This window comes from Tasmannia lanceolata, unplaced genomic scaffold, assembly GCF_043159265.1.
Source record: "Tasmannia lanceolata isolate RefF3 unplaced genomic scaffold, GAP_Taslan_0.1 ptg000018l, whole genome shotgun sequence".
Lineage (NCBI taxonomy): Eukaryota > Viridiplantae > Streptophyta > Magnoliopsida > Canellales > Winteraceae > Tasmannia > Tasmannia lanceolata.
In genome coordinates this window covers 17,081,057-17,097,546 of record NW_027518695.1, presented here as the reverse complement: position 1 = coordinate 17,097,546, position 16,490 = coordinate 17,081,057, and the positions used below count along the sequence as shown (strand labels likewise).

The following is a 16,490-nucleotide window of genomic DNA, read 5'->3' as shown; positions in this document are numbered from 1 at the left end:
GCTATAAAGATATTTATATTTATACAGATTATTTAATTAACAACTATACAAAAATTGCCCAAAAAATTGGGGTGGGGATACCTTGTGTCATCGAACAAAAATACTAAACAAAGATTTACATGTATAAAAATAGGGAAATGTTATCAGCACTACCGTATTTTGATGAGGGCACTCCTCACTTTATTAAAAGTACGGTATGGCCCACACCATACGATGATCCAAACCATCCATTAGATGGGCTACAGCCTAAACCCAAAAATCATTTCCATATGTTGAACCTAACCCTCCGATCTGAATGTTAAAGGATTGATCTTAACCCTTTATAGATCAGAGGGTTAGGATAAACCTATGGAAATAATTTTTGGAGAACAACCTATTTAGGCTGTGGCCCTTCTAATGGACGGTTTGGATCATCTTATGGTGCGAGCCATACCGTACTTTTGATAAAGTGAGGAGTGCCCTCATCAAAATACAGTAGTGCCGATAACATTTCCCTAAAAATAAGGTATCTAATGGTTATAAATATATTTAAATTTAGGGCAGTGATAAATCAACTCCCTACTATCATTGCCCTTATATTTATATGGATTATTTAATTAATAGCTATACAAAATTTGACACGTATACAACACTTAATAGTAATAAAAAAAATTATTTATAAGATAGTTAGTAATTAAAAGAAACTTTATATTTATAAATAAAGACTTTAAATAAACTGGAGGCATCCCAATTATTCCCATTACGGGACAAGGTAACAAATTTCGCAGAAAGCCATTCCGTGGCTCATTTTTTCAAGAGAGAACGACCACCTCGTAGCAGATCTGTCTAATTCATTTTATTCATCCAAGAAGGTTGTTCCCTCCTGAAAAAGTGATATGCGTAATGGCTTTCTATGAAATTGCCTAGCAAATCCCTCCCATTATATATAATAATAAGTAGGAGGTTACCTATAAAAAAAAGGAGCGTCCAAGCAATTACACAGTAGTAATTTTGCAAGAGAGAAGTGCCGTCTCAAATGAATTAAGGCCCCGTTTGGATACCTCATATTTTGTATTTGGATTTTGAATTGAGTTTTGAATACAAAATGAATAGATCTGCCAGCATGTTGAGGGAGACAGAGAGGGAAGGGGGTACTTCCTACGGGAGTGGAGAGGTTGAGGAGCAAAGAGGGTGAAGGAAACTGCCACATCTGTGTATTTCCAATTGCTTATTTCCAGAGCATATTTGGAGATCTGATTTTTTTCACTCTCAGTTGTTAATTTGGAAATCCAAGGATTTGATCCGATCCAAATCACAACGCAAAATGGGTTGCACATGTGAGAAATCCAAATTAAAATCTTCTCGGCATCCAAACGGGCCCTAAATGAATATGACAAATTCTCCGACGAGGTGGCTCCTCTCTTAAAAAAGAGGAGCCATGAGACGAAAATTGTCTTAGACGCTCTCTATGTTAATATATTGCATCTTAATGCTATTTTTCTTGGTCACATTGAAGCTAATAATTGACTATAGTTAGGGGTGGTCATGGTTCGGTTCGGTTCGGTTCCAGGGTATACCCAGAACCAAACCATATGCAATCGGTTCCTAGAATTTGGAACCAAAACTGAACCATATATCTTTGGAACCGAACCGAACCAGAACCGAACTTGATCGGTTCGGTTCGGTTCGATTTTGGGTTTACCCAACCTTTATTTTATAATTTTTTTCCACATAACGATTGAGATTTTATCCGTTTTTAATAACTTACGATTAAAACTTTAAAAGGCAAAGCAAAACGTTAAGAGGGGGTGAATTTATCCTCAAGTAGTAATTGTAAAGTCTAAAGGGGGGATTTTATCCGTCAGAGGGGGGAAATATCATTCCCCAAAATTAAATGTAATTTTGAGTAATTGAGTCTGATTGTCAAAACCTAAGGCCTTTCGTTTTAGACTTAATGCCAATTGTGTTCCCCGAGCTAATTCTTAGACTCCAAATTACGTTTAATTTGATTCCATTGGGTTTGAGAATTGAGGCTCACAATCTAAAAAGAACGGGCCTAATGCACAAACAAAACTTGGCTCCAGACCGGTTGGAGGAACTTCCTCCGAGCCCTTGCTAATAGCTATAACAGCAAGGGGTGTGGAAATATATAGTAAGGGCTCGGAGAAAATATATAGTAATTGATATTTCCACACCCCTTGGTATTAGAGCTATTAGCTAGGGCTCGGTAATAGCAAGGGCTCGGAGGAAGTTCCTCCAGAACGGTCTAGAGCCAAGTTTTTTCCCCAATGCATGCACGTACAATACTAGTAATCTTTGATCCAGTGAACCTCCAATAATGGTAATATTTGATCCGGTGAACCACCATTTAAACGGGACGTAGCATAAAAATTGCCACAATTGGAAAATGTGTAGGACTCCTGTAACGAACCATAATCGGTTTGCAACGGGATTGATCTTCTTGGAGGGAAGATCAGCCTCCACTTCAAGGGAAGGGCGAGTCCTCCTTCCCGCGCAAAACATAATTTCTTAATAATATTATTCATTCATTTAAGAAAGGCCGCATACATGCTATTTGTAGAAAACCCCTAATCCTGATAACCCTTTAAACTCATACATATATCAAACAACTAGAGATCAAATCTAAAAATAACAAATATCTAAACTACTTTATTTCCCTCTGAAATCAACCTTGTCCTCGAAGCTGGATTATTGGAGAAAAATTTATTCCATTGGGGTTCCAAATCTTATTGTGCGAGATCTTGTTGAAAAATATATCAAGTTTTTCATGTTCTTTAAAAATAGTGGCGGCGATCATTTGAACCCCACCTTCAAAATTTATTGTGATCAAAGTTGGAAAGAAAATTGATTTTTCATGGAGCCGCATTGTAATGACGTAATGATTGAATAGTTGAACAAAATTAATGTATTCCTCGGTACCGTGTTCAATTAGCCCATCCTTATTACCATCAATTCTTGTATTTTTCTACCCGAAAATCAATACTTGGCCCCGTACAAGGGAGAAACGTCACATGTTCCAGCTTTTCGACATGGTACTTGTAGACACCCCATTTTGACCGAACCCTTTTTGCACTTGATTTGATTAAAACCCAAGTAAATCTATGATCTGATGACCCAAATTCGTCCCTAGGGTAGGTTAGAGACCCATTTAGGTCCCTTTAAAATTTCAGAAAAATCCGTCGAGGTTTGCCTAGCGAACAAGCAAGGTAGGTGGCTTAGTGTAAAATAGTGTAGCAGAAGGGGGGTAGTTTATCCAGGCTGAGGGCTGTCTTGTCAGAGTAATTTTTTGTTTAAATAGCAACAGGAAGGTGTCCTTAGACATTTAAAGGGGCACGAATTTATTTTCTAATTTTTCAGTATACCAATTGTTTTGCGGACCACCCTATTTGAAACCAAACCAGGTCAAATATATAGATAAGGGTTGTCTTTGTAACGATAGGGGGGATGAAAATTAAGCATGTTTTCCCTATGAATACATGACAAGAGGCTTCGTTTAGAGGAGGATTTTTTTTCTTTTATGATTCTTTTTCCCCAAATCCGAAACCCTAGCAGAGCTTTGAAGTTTAGAGAAAAACTCAAACCCTCATTCCTCTCATCATCTTCTCCAGCTTAACTCCGGCCAGATTCCGGTCAAGCTCTGACTGAACATCACCTTGTTATTCTTCTTCATTAACTTCTTCTATCTTTTCTTTTAAAACACTATCAAAACCTAGATCTGTTTCTTTTCTTCGTAAAGAACCCTAACTCCGATCAAGTTCGTCTTCTCCGGTAAGCTCCGTTGAGCTCCGGCTAGTTCATAATCTCTTCTAAACCTTGATTTCTCCTCTATTAGTTACTAGATTCGTTGATTCCCCTGTTTTTCATCATCTTTCGAATCTATTACCTCTCAAACCCTAAAGCTAAAGCTACAATTCCTAGATCTTCTCCCTCTCTAGCTTTAAACCTTTAGAAATCCTAGAATCTAATGAGATTCAGTTTCTCTCTGCTAATAGGAATCGGATTTTGAAGATTTTTTGTTTTGATCTAGCTAATCTAAGCTAGAATAAAGATAAAAGCAAAGAAAGAAGGAAAGTAAAAGCAAAGGCTAGGAATGTTCAATTGATTGTTCAGATTTGAAGGTAAAAGAAGTTCTTCAAGGAAGAAAACAGAGAGAGAGAGAGAGAGAGAGAGAGAGAGAGAGAGAGAGAGAGAGAGAGAGAGAGAGAGAGAGAGAGAGAGATTCATCTTCTCCGATCAAATTCTCCTTCTCGAGCAGAAATTCCGGCCTGATTATCGGAGTTCAGACTAAATTGTCTTCCACAAGAAGAAACCTTAATTGCAAATGAGAAGGGTTTGAAGGAGAAGATTTGATGATTTTCGCTATTTGTAAGGGTTTTCATCTTATCCTCTGTTGATTATCCCTAATTCAGGTAAGATCCACACTTCTTCATTATTTAAAGTTTATATGATTATATCTGTCTTCTGTTTTTTAGATGATGTTTAGCTTGTTATGTATTAGATATTTCTTCCTGCTGATCTGTTCTATTATAATCAAGGTTTCACCGATCTATGATTTGATACCTATAGCTCCATATTTTTAGTATCTCAAATGAATGTTCTGTTGTTGACTAGCGTGAGATGCAGATCTTGATTTTTAAAATAAGAATTGATGCTTGATTAATATTCATGTGGTTATAACAATAATACAAATTGTAAATGATGAATTGATTTGATCTATTTTCCTCATTGTTTATATGAATCTTGTTGAAGTATGAATGATTTTATGAAGGTTTCCAGTCTAGAATGCTAAAAAATTGAAGTGAAATGATTAGTCTCTTGTTTGAATTCTATGGTAATATTTTTGTAATTTGTGATAATTTCCTCTTGTTATCCCCTGTGGGATATATGGATGTTTTTTTTTTTTGTGAATAAGTCAAGGTAAACACTTAATTTGAAGCCATCTCCATGTGTTCTTCGGTTTTATGTCACTATGTATCGGTTGGTCCATTAGATTATGAAGCAGTGAGTACCAAATTCATTGAAAATTGTCTCTCTGGGGAAAGACATTTTGAAGACCCAACCTCATATTTAAGCCTCTAAAATTCGTAATCTCATGTCCATACGATGAATTGAATTGTGAAAGGATACCAGCATGACCATCAATGTCACTTCTTACACAAAATCAAACCTGTTTTTCTTTGGTTATGCCACATGTCATACTTAGGCAAGAGAGGTGTCATTAGCATAAGAATGCTTTGGTATTGGTAAAGTCATATGTTTTCCCTTCTATGATCAGATTTATGGGAGCCTTTTGAAAATTGTAATGATATTCACGGTGCTTTTAACAAGGCAAGGATAGCTTGCTAATTGTAGCAAAATCTTGATAGCCTTTATGTCCAGTTTTGGTTCCAAAAAAAAAAAATAATAATAAGGAAAATAACTCTGAGCTGTATGCTTTGGTCATGATTGTATTTGTATGCTTTGGTCATGATTGTATTTGTCGGTTTATCTCGCTTGTGTATAATTCTGGTTGATTTGAAATGATGATTACATTGAATACAATTTATGTATTTACCAGCCTGATGATTGGATACTACTCCTACTTCGCCATGGACCTGTTTTTGGGCACAATTCAGTCCATGGTTATGCTCCCTGTTTTTTGGCACAAATCAGCCCATGATTCCGCTCCTTCATTTGTAGTTCAGCTCTGTTTTCTATGTTACCAAGTCTGCCCATTCGCTTGTAGTTTCCATGTATTCCATGTCCAAAACTGTCCTAATTGCTCATTTATTTGTATTTATATGAAATTAATTTGTCAAATTTATCAAGGGTTGCTCATATTTCGTTTCCCGTGGTCATTACTAGGGGTTATTCTTTGAGTTTTTCTCTCAAAGTCTTTTAAAGTGAATATTAGCCCGGCCTTGTCTGTTAGTTGTATAAGTTATATTTGTTAACCCTGTAGCTAATTCTGTTCACAAGATTAATAAAGATAAGGATGAGAAGTATAATTAAAGAAGCATGGTTTGTGACAATGCTATTACTTTGGGCATGGGAGGTATCTGGGCATGCGAGGTTAATATTTGTATGATGTGGTGGATACCCTCTGTTGTGATGAGGGTACCAAATTTAATTGATGTACCTTGTTTGATAGGAGTATTAGGTTCAATTGTTCTGTGTTAGGGACTCATAATCAATCAGTCTTTATTTTAGTTGCATGGAAAACAGTGGTAATCTGTAAGTCATTTGGAAAAGGAAATTTTGATATATTCATCCCTTTTAATATTGGCATGTGTATTGCTGTTGAAAAATACAGATGTGTGTTGAGGCTAAGTATTGTTTTAGACTCAACAAATAAGGTGAGAGATGTTTGTGTGATGAAATTTTTTGATTTGTTTCATCTTTTGAACTGGTTAATTTTCTTCTTGAATGACGGTGCTTGCACTTGAGTTAATATTTCATGTTCTGAGTGTCTCAGTATGTCATTACTTTTGCTTGCTTGCGTTACTACTTTCTATCACACTGAAGAATAGGAATAAGAAGAGAAATGATTGAGGCCTGTAGCTTAATAGCTCGAGTAGTCAATTTCTTTTAAAAAAATAAAATAAAAAAATTTAATAGCCTTGTTTTTGTTTGACTCTCATGGGCATGCAAAACAAGATATGATGAATTCACCTGCCATAAAGTGGCGGTTTGAGAAGAACAGCTCAAAATTGCTTATCTCATGCATCGAACCCTTGTAAAAAAAAATGATGGTTTTTGGAATCTCAGAGAATGTAGAAGAGAGTGTAATCCTATACAAGTATATCTTGACATAATTGTCATATCTTATTGAACTTGTAACCTTCATGATGTCACCATGACTCTTAGTTTTGTTAACCTGTTACGTACTTTTCATCTCTTGCATGGTTGAAGTCAAAATGTTCTCACTTATAGATCCTTATATTGAATCTGTACAAAGATTTTCTTGCCTCGTGCAGCATTTGTTGGAAAGTTCAAAGTGTTGTTTTACAATTAGGATAGATATGAGGAATTAATATTTGTTATACTAAGCTCTGAGGATGGCCTGGATAATATAATTAGTTGAACTAGTTTGAGCTGACCTGAACTGATCTAGGTTGAATTGAACCAACAAAAGTTGGTCTGAATTATGTTCTTAATTGAATTGATTGGAATTGAATTGAACTTATGCTAATTGGTTTGAACTGTGTTCCCAACTGAACTGATTTGAACTGATGTGCATTGATCTGAGCGGATATTTTTCTTTTTATATAGTAAAGAAGTATAATTCATGTGTTGCCAAATGAGCATGGAGTACACCAGATGATTTTTACTGAAGATATTAGGTTTGATACGGTATATTGTAATTGTTTGAATACTTAACATGTGGTTCAAACACCCAATCACTTGGAAAAGAGTAAAAAGAGCTAATCATAGATTTAAGAGGATATGTTTTAGTTTCGATGAATGTATCTTTTTAAATGAAAGGTTTTCATGTGATAGGTGATCCATGATTTTGTTTCTATAAATGGTTGATAAATATCAGTATCTGTTTGAGAAATATGATAATGAGATTTCGTTACATACCTTTATTTTTCATGTGATCTAGTATCATAGATGATAGATGGGAGGATCAATCTTGGATGGTAGTTTATTCTCATAGTTTCACATTTTTTTTTATTTTTTATTTTTTATTTTTTTATATATTTGGGACACATGTCCAAGAATCCAATGATTAGTTTTGTTCCGTTCAAAGATATACCTTTGGAATTCTTGATGTGAGCATAGAAATAAGGTTTAAAATTTCAAATTTATTTAAGCACATATGTTTCTTTGCCCGGCCTTTCCGAGATTTGTTTAACCATTTAGAGGTACCCTTAAAGCATTAGTAACCCTTTATCATCGTCAGGGCGATGAAGGCGCTAGCCCAAGCCTATCCTTATGAGGACTCACCATATCATGGTAGTACCTTCTTTCTTCTTCTTCTTCTTCCTTCTTTAGGTAGAGAATTGCTTATACATTTAAACACTAGTAGCCCTTTCTTTGCAAAGGGCGATGAAGGCGTTAGCCCAAGCCCATCTTTAGGGGACTTGCTCGGTCCTAGTAGCACTCCCCTCTATTGTTTAGTAGGCTTACCCAGCCTTTTAGATGTTCTAATTATTTTTTAGAACCCTTCTCATTGTAAGGGCGATGAAGGAGTCATCCCTAGCCCATCTTTTTAGGAGAACTTGTTTAAAGTCCTGTGTAGCATCTCTTTCTCTTCATTTTAGAAGACTTTTCAAGTCTTTCAGATACCCCTTTTAGACATGTTTTATCTGATTAGCATTTCACTTGTTTGTGATCATGCTAGTTTACTTGTTTGTGACCACGCTGGTGTACCTGTTTGTGAGCACGCTAGTTTACTTGTTTATGAATCACACTTGTCTACTTGTTTAGTGTCCTTATCTCGGAATATGTTCCGAACTACGTTGGCTTGATCCTCCTCCACGAGGTACGTAGTGCAGCTTGAGATCTTTATCCCAAGTATAGCCAAACCTTTAAAAATAAACATTTCAAACCTTCAAAAAAAAAAAAATACAAAACTTCTTCAAAACCTTTTCAAAAAGATCTTCCCCTAGAGTTAGGAGTCTGTCCTAGCTGTTTAGGGTGTTTTAGAGTTAGGAGGCTGTCCTGATTTGTATTGATATGGTGTGTCCTGTCGTGTGAGTGTCCCTAGAGTTAGGAGGCCTCGAGTCGATCAGTTAGGCATTTAGTCGAACTGATGGCTAGACTAGGAAGCATATAGTCAGCCCGTGGTTTTCTTTAGGATGCACAACCTAGTTACACATAGGATGTGGGGCCCACCTGCATTAGCTTAAGGCTAATCAACTTGCATTAGTTAGGGCATATAGGGAGTCCTAAAAATTACAATTCACATGAATTTAAGCAATTATACAAAAAGCTTTTAAAAATCAGTCGAGTCTAGTGGATCGAGTCTAGGATAGCGGTTCTAGATGGTTAAGCATCGTAGTTTAGAATAGATCATCGAACTATGTTGACTCCGATTCTTCCCGAGGCCGGGATACGTAGAGCAGCCAGGATGGATGGTCATTCTGGTCCGAGTCAAGTCCTGCATTAGAGTTTTAGGATTTGTCTTGTTCAATCATGTATAAAATTGAATTATGTTGTGTGTTTTGTTGTGTTTTCTTACTTTCATGTACAGATCCTATACTTTTAGCTGTAGCGTGCATGTGTTTGTCCACCAGAACTTAGACACTCATTAGGAATGTCACTCATAATCTAGCTATGCTTAGGTGGCATATTTCTTCCATTTATCTTTTGTATGCTTATTATTTCTATTCTCAGGAAATGCATGCTTAGGTAGACGACTCTTGAGGATTGTTCTCATTTCATATGATTTTACCCAAAATTCTTTGGATCTAATAATAAATGGCGTAAGAGACCAAGTGCTTGCACTCGGACGAATTGGAGGCGCTCTTCAGACCTTCTCCATTCGTAATCAGGCACGAACCCATTCATTTCTGGTTGTCCACGGTATACAGAGCATATTTGTTTAAGGATCCATGGCCGTATACCATGGATGGCGACTCTGAGTTTGTTTAGGTACGTTTCGAATCCGGACTTGTTCCCGAATCGAGAGGTATCTCTTTATATAGTCACCCGTGCTATGCTATGAGCATGGTTTTAAATTTCAACCGAAACGTTTCGTTTCGGCCGAAATATTTCGGTGGAAACCGAAACAAAATTCACTGTGAGTCGGAAAAGTACCAAATTTCGCCGAAGCGTTTCGGAAATTTCGGCCGAAACGTTTTGGAAATTTCGGCCGAAACGTTTCGTTTCGGTAAAATTTCGGTGAAACGTTTCGGTGAAGTACAAAATTTCGGTGAAATTTTTACAAGATTTCGTCCGAAATTTCGTACCGAAACCGAAACCGAAACCGAGATTTAAAACCTTGGCTATGAGGGTGGCACCTGTTTCGAGAGTTCCTCGGTAGAGCTCTCCTTCACGCGTGGATGATCCAGGAGGCCGCTGGGGGTTCGTCCCCCACCTCTCTCCCGGATCAGAAACCACAGTACTCAACCAATAAGTAGTTCAAATGAGCAATTTAATCAAGCACACGCCTCTCTTAGGAACATTATAGAGCGCATATTTGGTGTATGGAAAAATAGATGGGCCTTGCTATCCCGAATGCCTAAATTCGATTTGAACACCGAGATACAACTAATTGTAGCATCAATGTCACTGATTACAACTACATCAGAAAGCATGCAAATCATGATGAGGAGTTTGATAAAGCTGACCATGATGATACATTTATGCCTACTGTTAATGTTAATTTGGGTTATGATCATGCTATGGATCAGAATGATACATTTGACTATGCACATGATCATGCTTTCATGGGTTCGGTTCGGGACCGCATTCGTGATGAATTATGTGCTATTTAAATTACTCATTGTGCCACTTTTTAACTTTATTTTTTGTGAACAATAGTATAACTATTCATGGCAATGATGTTTAATTTTAATTGTGTTTGAATGAGATTCTAATGACCTTTTAATATTGGGCCTAATGATAGAGTAGTTGAGTTACATTGAGGCCAACCAAACAATGCCCTTTTTGGTCATTTTACCACTAAAACTCCGTTTTGGGGCATTTGCAACCAAACACACAATACCTCTGTTTGTCGTTTAAAACGCCGTTTTGATCTGGCCAACCAAACATGAAAACGCCGTTTTGCAAAACGGCGTTTCAAACGCTATTTCAAACGGTACGCCAAACACACCCTAAGAGTCCAGGATTGGCATTAACGTCCGACTCCTACGTTCCCTTCTATCACAACTTCTTCCTAGATAGATTGCCTCCCGTAATTTCCCTTCTATCACACGCCTCCTGCAAGCTCCTTTTCATATTCCATCGCTTATTTACAGTGACGGTTTGCCTTTTACAGTTTCACAGCTTTTCGTATTCCACCTCTCTCTCTCTCTCTCTCTCTCTCTCTCTCAGCCATTGCTTCGCTCGACTCTCACTTTGCAGTAGGCGGAAGGCTTTCGGGTTTATAACGGTCGCCATAATTTATTTTCTCCTATTTGTATTTTATTTTCTTCTTTATCATTATTTGGTTCTAAAAGAATTTAAGATTTTATTGTTTCAAATCAGTTGGGTATCAACGGGTTTTAGGTAGAAGAGGAGGTTCTCCCCTTTTCCCCTGCCCATGTTCGATGGGATATGTCTGGGTTGATTTCTATTTCTGCTGGTAATCCTCTTCTTCTTTTTTTTTAATAGAGAAACGTTGTATATGGAACCTGGATAGGAGATGTTTAATTTGATAAGATGGGGCTATTTGTATTACACTTGATAAAAGGTAACTTGAATCAAGGCAGTTCCAACTTTTATTAACAATGATATTTAATCTAGCACTGCAACACTTTAATTTATCATTTCCCTCTAAAAACTCTTCCATGCAATAATTGCAGCCAGATTTTCCATCTCTTTTTTTCCCCAGCAATACAAATAAATCTACATACTAATGCACCATGTTTCCTTATTTTCAGTATTTATAATTAACTTAATTTTTTTTCACAATCTTTTCTAATTGTGGTTTTCCTTTTTTCTTAGTAGGTTGTATGATCAAAACTGCTTGATGGATACAACATAAGAACCAACTCAGGATTGGTACTGTACAACACCTGTCAATGTTTTCCTCATTTTTCTGGTACTCCATCTTTCTTTGTTCCAAAAATCATACAAGCCCTTGGGAACTTATCTAAGCAGTAGAAGAAAATGGATTGCCATCACTGAAATAAGGGATTGTAAAGCTTGCGGATTTGCCTACTCACTCTGAGAAAAGAGGTGTTTCTTTCTAAGGTTAGTGACATTTCTTTCTTTTCTTCTGCCTTTCTATAACTACAGTTACAACTACATTTCGCTTTCTTTTTACTATACTCACTGCTTTGTTAAAGAAACATTAAATTAAGGCAGCCTTGTAAGTCATTATCTATGTAAGTTTTTCCTCTCGCCATGGATTTGCAACTAGTATTAATATGAAAGGGGCACGTGTGGGTCATGTGGGCCCGCCCAAAGCAGAAACAACGTCGGTGGCGGTGCCTATAATTTAGCCTCGAAATTTGGCCCCATCTTTATTTTGAGAGGGGAATGCTAGCATCAAGTGGCGCTTCAATATACTCCAGTTTCTATTGGGATGTCCTACTTTAATTTCAGCTAAAGGTTTTAAGGGATTTGTTAGGCAATTTCGAGGTAGGCTTTTGCATGTGATCGTGTCTTATTCATTTAATTTATGTGATGTGGATGTTCTTACATGCAAAAGCTAGCTGTGAAACGCCTTTCTGCGGGATTGCCTAGCAATGCTTATCACGTTGCTCTGATGTTAATGCATTTCTTCTTCTTCTTTTTTGTCGATTTTGAAGTTAGAAATGAATTGGATTTTTTTAGGACCTATTCAATTAACTATGGAAAACAATGTAGCCCCATGAAAATTTTCATGGAATTAGTTGTTCCATGGAAAAAGGGCCTGTTGGATGCAGGGAACTACAATTGTTCCATTGAAAATAAATTTCCATAAAACTTTTTTCCACGTAAACAAATCTTAAAACTCTTTCCATGAAAAGTCTTCTGCTTCTTTCGCTCTTGCTAGAAAATTTCCATGGTTTGGAGTTGGGCTAGCTTGTTTTTCGTGAAATTTTCTTTCCAAAGCAGGTAATAAATTCCATGGAAAAACATTTCCCAGGGTTGACAATAAAACCCGCCTCACCTACGGAGTGGCCTCACACGTGACACATTTAGCTCTTCTTTTGGGTTGACAATAAATGTGGATTGTTAGTATCAACAACTTGTTGGGTTTTGAACCCAGGACCCATTTCGTGGTTGGGCTGTTGCATGTGAGAGCAGCCACCTTATATGAATTAAGTGAGTAAGACAAAATGGGCTAAAATGTAAGCCTACATGGCTACTCTCACATGCAACATCCTATCTGCGAAATGGTATTTTTGCAATGGGCCCATTACCCAACGATTTATCCTTTTGACGTAAAGGATGGAAATACCCTAGGCTAGGCTGGGCTGCGCAGTACATGTGGCACACTACCCAAGAGTCTCACATATATTCATCTTAAAGTCTGTTAATCTGATGCCATGGATTTGATATTTCCACACCCCCTAGCTAAAGATCGCAAAAGATCTCTTTCTTTCTCATCTCTCATCCACACCTTCTCTCTCCGGGGATATCTCACCGGCCTTTTCCGCGGCAAAGGTGTCTCGACCGGCTCCTTTCAGCGTTTGCGGATTTCCTCAGACCGGATCGAGCCTCTAAACCTCTTTCCTTTTTTTTTTTTTTTTTTTCGAATTTGCCTGTTCAATTTATAGTGAACTTTTCAGTTCTTATCGTGCTTTTCTCTCAATTTCGGATATGGAGTTCCGATCACTATTGGCATCAGATTGAAGGGAAATTTTTAAGTGGGTGCTTCTTTTTGGGGGATTGGTTTATTTCTTTATTAGAAATTAGGCTTACAACTTACAAGTACATACCTCCCTCTCTCACCTATCCACAAAAATAAACAATATACACAATAGGGTGGGATTTTCTTTCTTTTAATATCTTTATTTACTGTTCAGAAAAGTTCCCTTGATTCTATATTTATGGCTCTTAATTAAGTTTTTTTTTTCGAGATTTCAATGGTTTGTCTTTTCGAGATCCTGCAGAGTATTGTGCAGATTTCAATGTCTTCTTTATCTGGATTTCTGCTAAATGTGGAATCTTGCTTAACCAAGTGAGTCGGTTTCCCAGAGTAGAAATAGCGTCTTCATCTTGCTACCCAAGCACAAGAGAGAGAGAGAGAGAGAGAGAGAGAGAGAGAGAGAGTTTGTATCTAGCTACCATTTTTTTGCCTTTTTTTCTTCTCATTATTTTCTTTCGAAATGATTATTTGGTATGAATGTTTTCTTCATTTTTGTTTAGCTTTAACTTTTTTGATTCTTGATGGAATTTCGTTATATTCTGCAGCAATTTAGGTTTTTGTTATTTTCCTTTTTAAATTCCTAAATCTATTGTATTTCCTCTTGATTGCATTCTTTAAGGTGTATTGCTTTCTGTTCAAGGGTGTTATCTTTGAGTTTTTGTTTAGCTTTTAACATTTTTGATTCATTGAAAAAGGTTGGCACCTTTGCAAGGACAGGTTATGGTTGGCAATGGAAGTCAAGGTCTCTCAAATGCATCCCTCAATTCATTTAGCTTAATCGGTTTCTTTTATTTTTAACTAGTTTCTTTTGATTTTCGGTCAAAATTTGCCCTTTTTGAAAAATCTTTTACGCAGGCTGTCGATTTATCTCTTGCACAGGTTTTCTGGTAGAGTACTTTGGATGAAGTGGGAATGGATGACGGCCCCGTATCATTTTCGGACTCTCTATCATGGCAACAGTTTCAGAACCCTTAAAACACCAGGTAAGCTACTGCATACCCACATCTTCTTTACCCTCTATTTCTATTTTTTTTTAGTTTGATGATCATAATCCTCTCTTGTTTTAGACATGCGTACTACAGAATGTTAGGGTTTTACTACACTACGAAGGCTGCAGGAAGAAAGTTGAGGACATATTACAGAATGTTGACTGTACTAAAAATATATTTTTCCGTCTACTAAATTTCTCTTCTCTTTTTCATGGGTCTGTTGTTTTCTCTACTACCTGTTCCTAAGCCCCTATAATCCAGTAATTTTTAGTAAATACTTTTGCATTTTTTAAAGAATCTTTTCCACAGGTTTCAAGACTATCTTTTCACAGGAGGCTGTTAAATAGGTTTTAAGACTATCTTTTAAACAAAAGGCTATCTCAGAGTGAGAATATCTTTAGGGCACCGATATTCCCCTTGCCTTGACAGAAAACGTTAGGTTATTCCAAGGGGTGGAGGAGCCACCGTTAACTCTAACGCTTAAAAGTTAACGTTTTCTGTTAAGGGGGAAATCATATCACTGTCCTACTTACTTTTGGACAGACTATTTTTACTTTTACGACTATAAAAGGAGTTCATGTATGTGCCATCTTTTACCAACACTTCTTTCACAGTTTAGTGATTTTATCCCTCCATTTCCATTCCCCCTCCCAGGATGGCTTTCGGTGTTAAAAATTTATATAAGACATTGACCACAAAGTTCACCATCTGTCGTCCATTTTCAAGAGCTAGGGGGAGACAAAGTCCTCTGAAAGACACGAGGAGGAAGAAAGAAAAAATTGAAATGGTGAAAGAGTACAAGTGCCTGGAATGTGAGACTCTCAAGAATCCTCCTCCTGGCTTCTTCAGCATTGGTGGGCTGGATGAGCATATAAAAAAAGCACATCCTCACTTAATACATCGTTGTCCCATTTGTGGTAATGGATACCGCAACGATTGAGAGGCAGTTACAAAGAATCATCGATGCATAACACCCGAAGAATACATGTATTGTTTGTTTTATTTTTATTTAGTTTTTTTCATCCACCTACATAATCATGTGTAGGGAACAACACGGGAATGCCCAGTTATCGAGGAGTGGGTAGAGGTCGAGAGGAAGGAAGAAGTCAAGAGGAGGGAAGAAGAGGAATAAGTCAAGAGGAGGGAAGAAGAGGGTGAAGTCGAGGAAATCGAGTGATGTGAGAAACTCGAGATCTATGCAAACCTTGTTGCTGGTGTAGTAGCTTGATTGAGAAAGGCACTTAGTGGATGAACTTGATTGAGAAAGGAACTCGAGGAACTCCATAATTTGTAATGCTTTTGGTTTGTTACTGATAAGCTTTAGATGTACTTAGTGGATGAACTTGGATGTTTGTTCATATCCATCTTTTCTGTCACAGTTGTGGGTCTCTCTGTATGAGATGTCACTATTACTACGCATTTTTCCCTTATTTGTGAGCTCAGCTTCTACTTTAGACATTTGGACAGTCCAGATTTATGAATGGTGAGTTGGCGAAGACCGGGAAGACTTTGGATCCACCTTCCACCTTCCATCTTTTTTAATGCAGTGAAAAAGGATTTCGAAATAGTAAGGCGCCTGTTCCATATGCGTGTAAACCCCTCGTATTTTTAGCAAGTTTATCTCCAAACTAAAAGCTAGGTTGTAGTTTCACTCATAAAGAGTGAGACCCACAACTGTGACATGAAAGGTGGATATGAACAAACAGCCAAGTTCATCCACTAAGTACAAATCAAGCTACTACACCAGCAATAAGGTTTGCATAGATCTCGAGTTTCTCCCATCACTCGATTTCTTCGACTTCATCCTCTTCTTCCCTCCTCTTGACTTGTTCCTCTTGTTCCCTCATCTTGACTTGTTCCTCTTCTTTCTTCCTCTCGACCTCTACCCCACTCCTCGATAACTGGGCCTTCCCGTATTGTTCCCTACACATGATTATGTAAGTGGATGAAAAAAACTAAATAAAAATAAAACAAATAATACCTGTATTCTTCGGGTGTTATGCATCGATGATTCTTTGGAACTGCCTCCCAATCGTTGCGGTATCCATTAC

General features: G+C 37.3%; 1 protein-coding gene across 1 annotated transcript in view; it reads left to right on the top strand.

Moving 5' to 3' along the window:
* The first annotated feature begins 13,667 nt into the window (after positions 1–13,667).
* The window catches only part of LOC143850106 (putative F-box protein At4g22165), a 105,981-nt gene continuing 103,158 nt past the window's right edge, over positions 13,668–16,490 (top strand). Inside the window, exons 1-3 of the mRNA XM_077359411.1 lie at positions 13,668–13,762; positions 14,091–14,192; positions 14,330–14,433. Coding sequence (XP_077215526.1) covers positions 13,668–13,762; positions 14,091–14,192; positions 14,330–14,433 — 301 coding nt within the window. The remainder of the gene's footprint in view (positions 13,763–14,090; positions 14,193–14,329; positions 14,434–16,490) is intronic.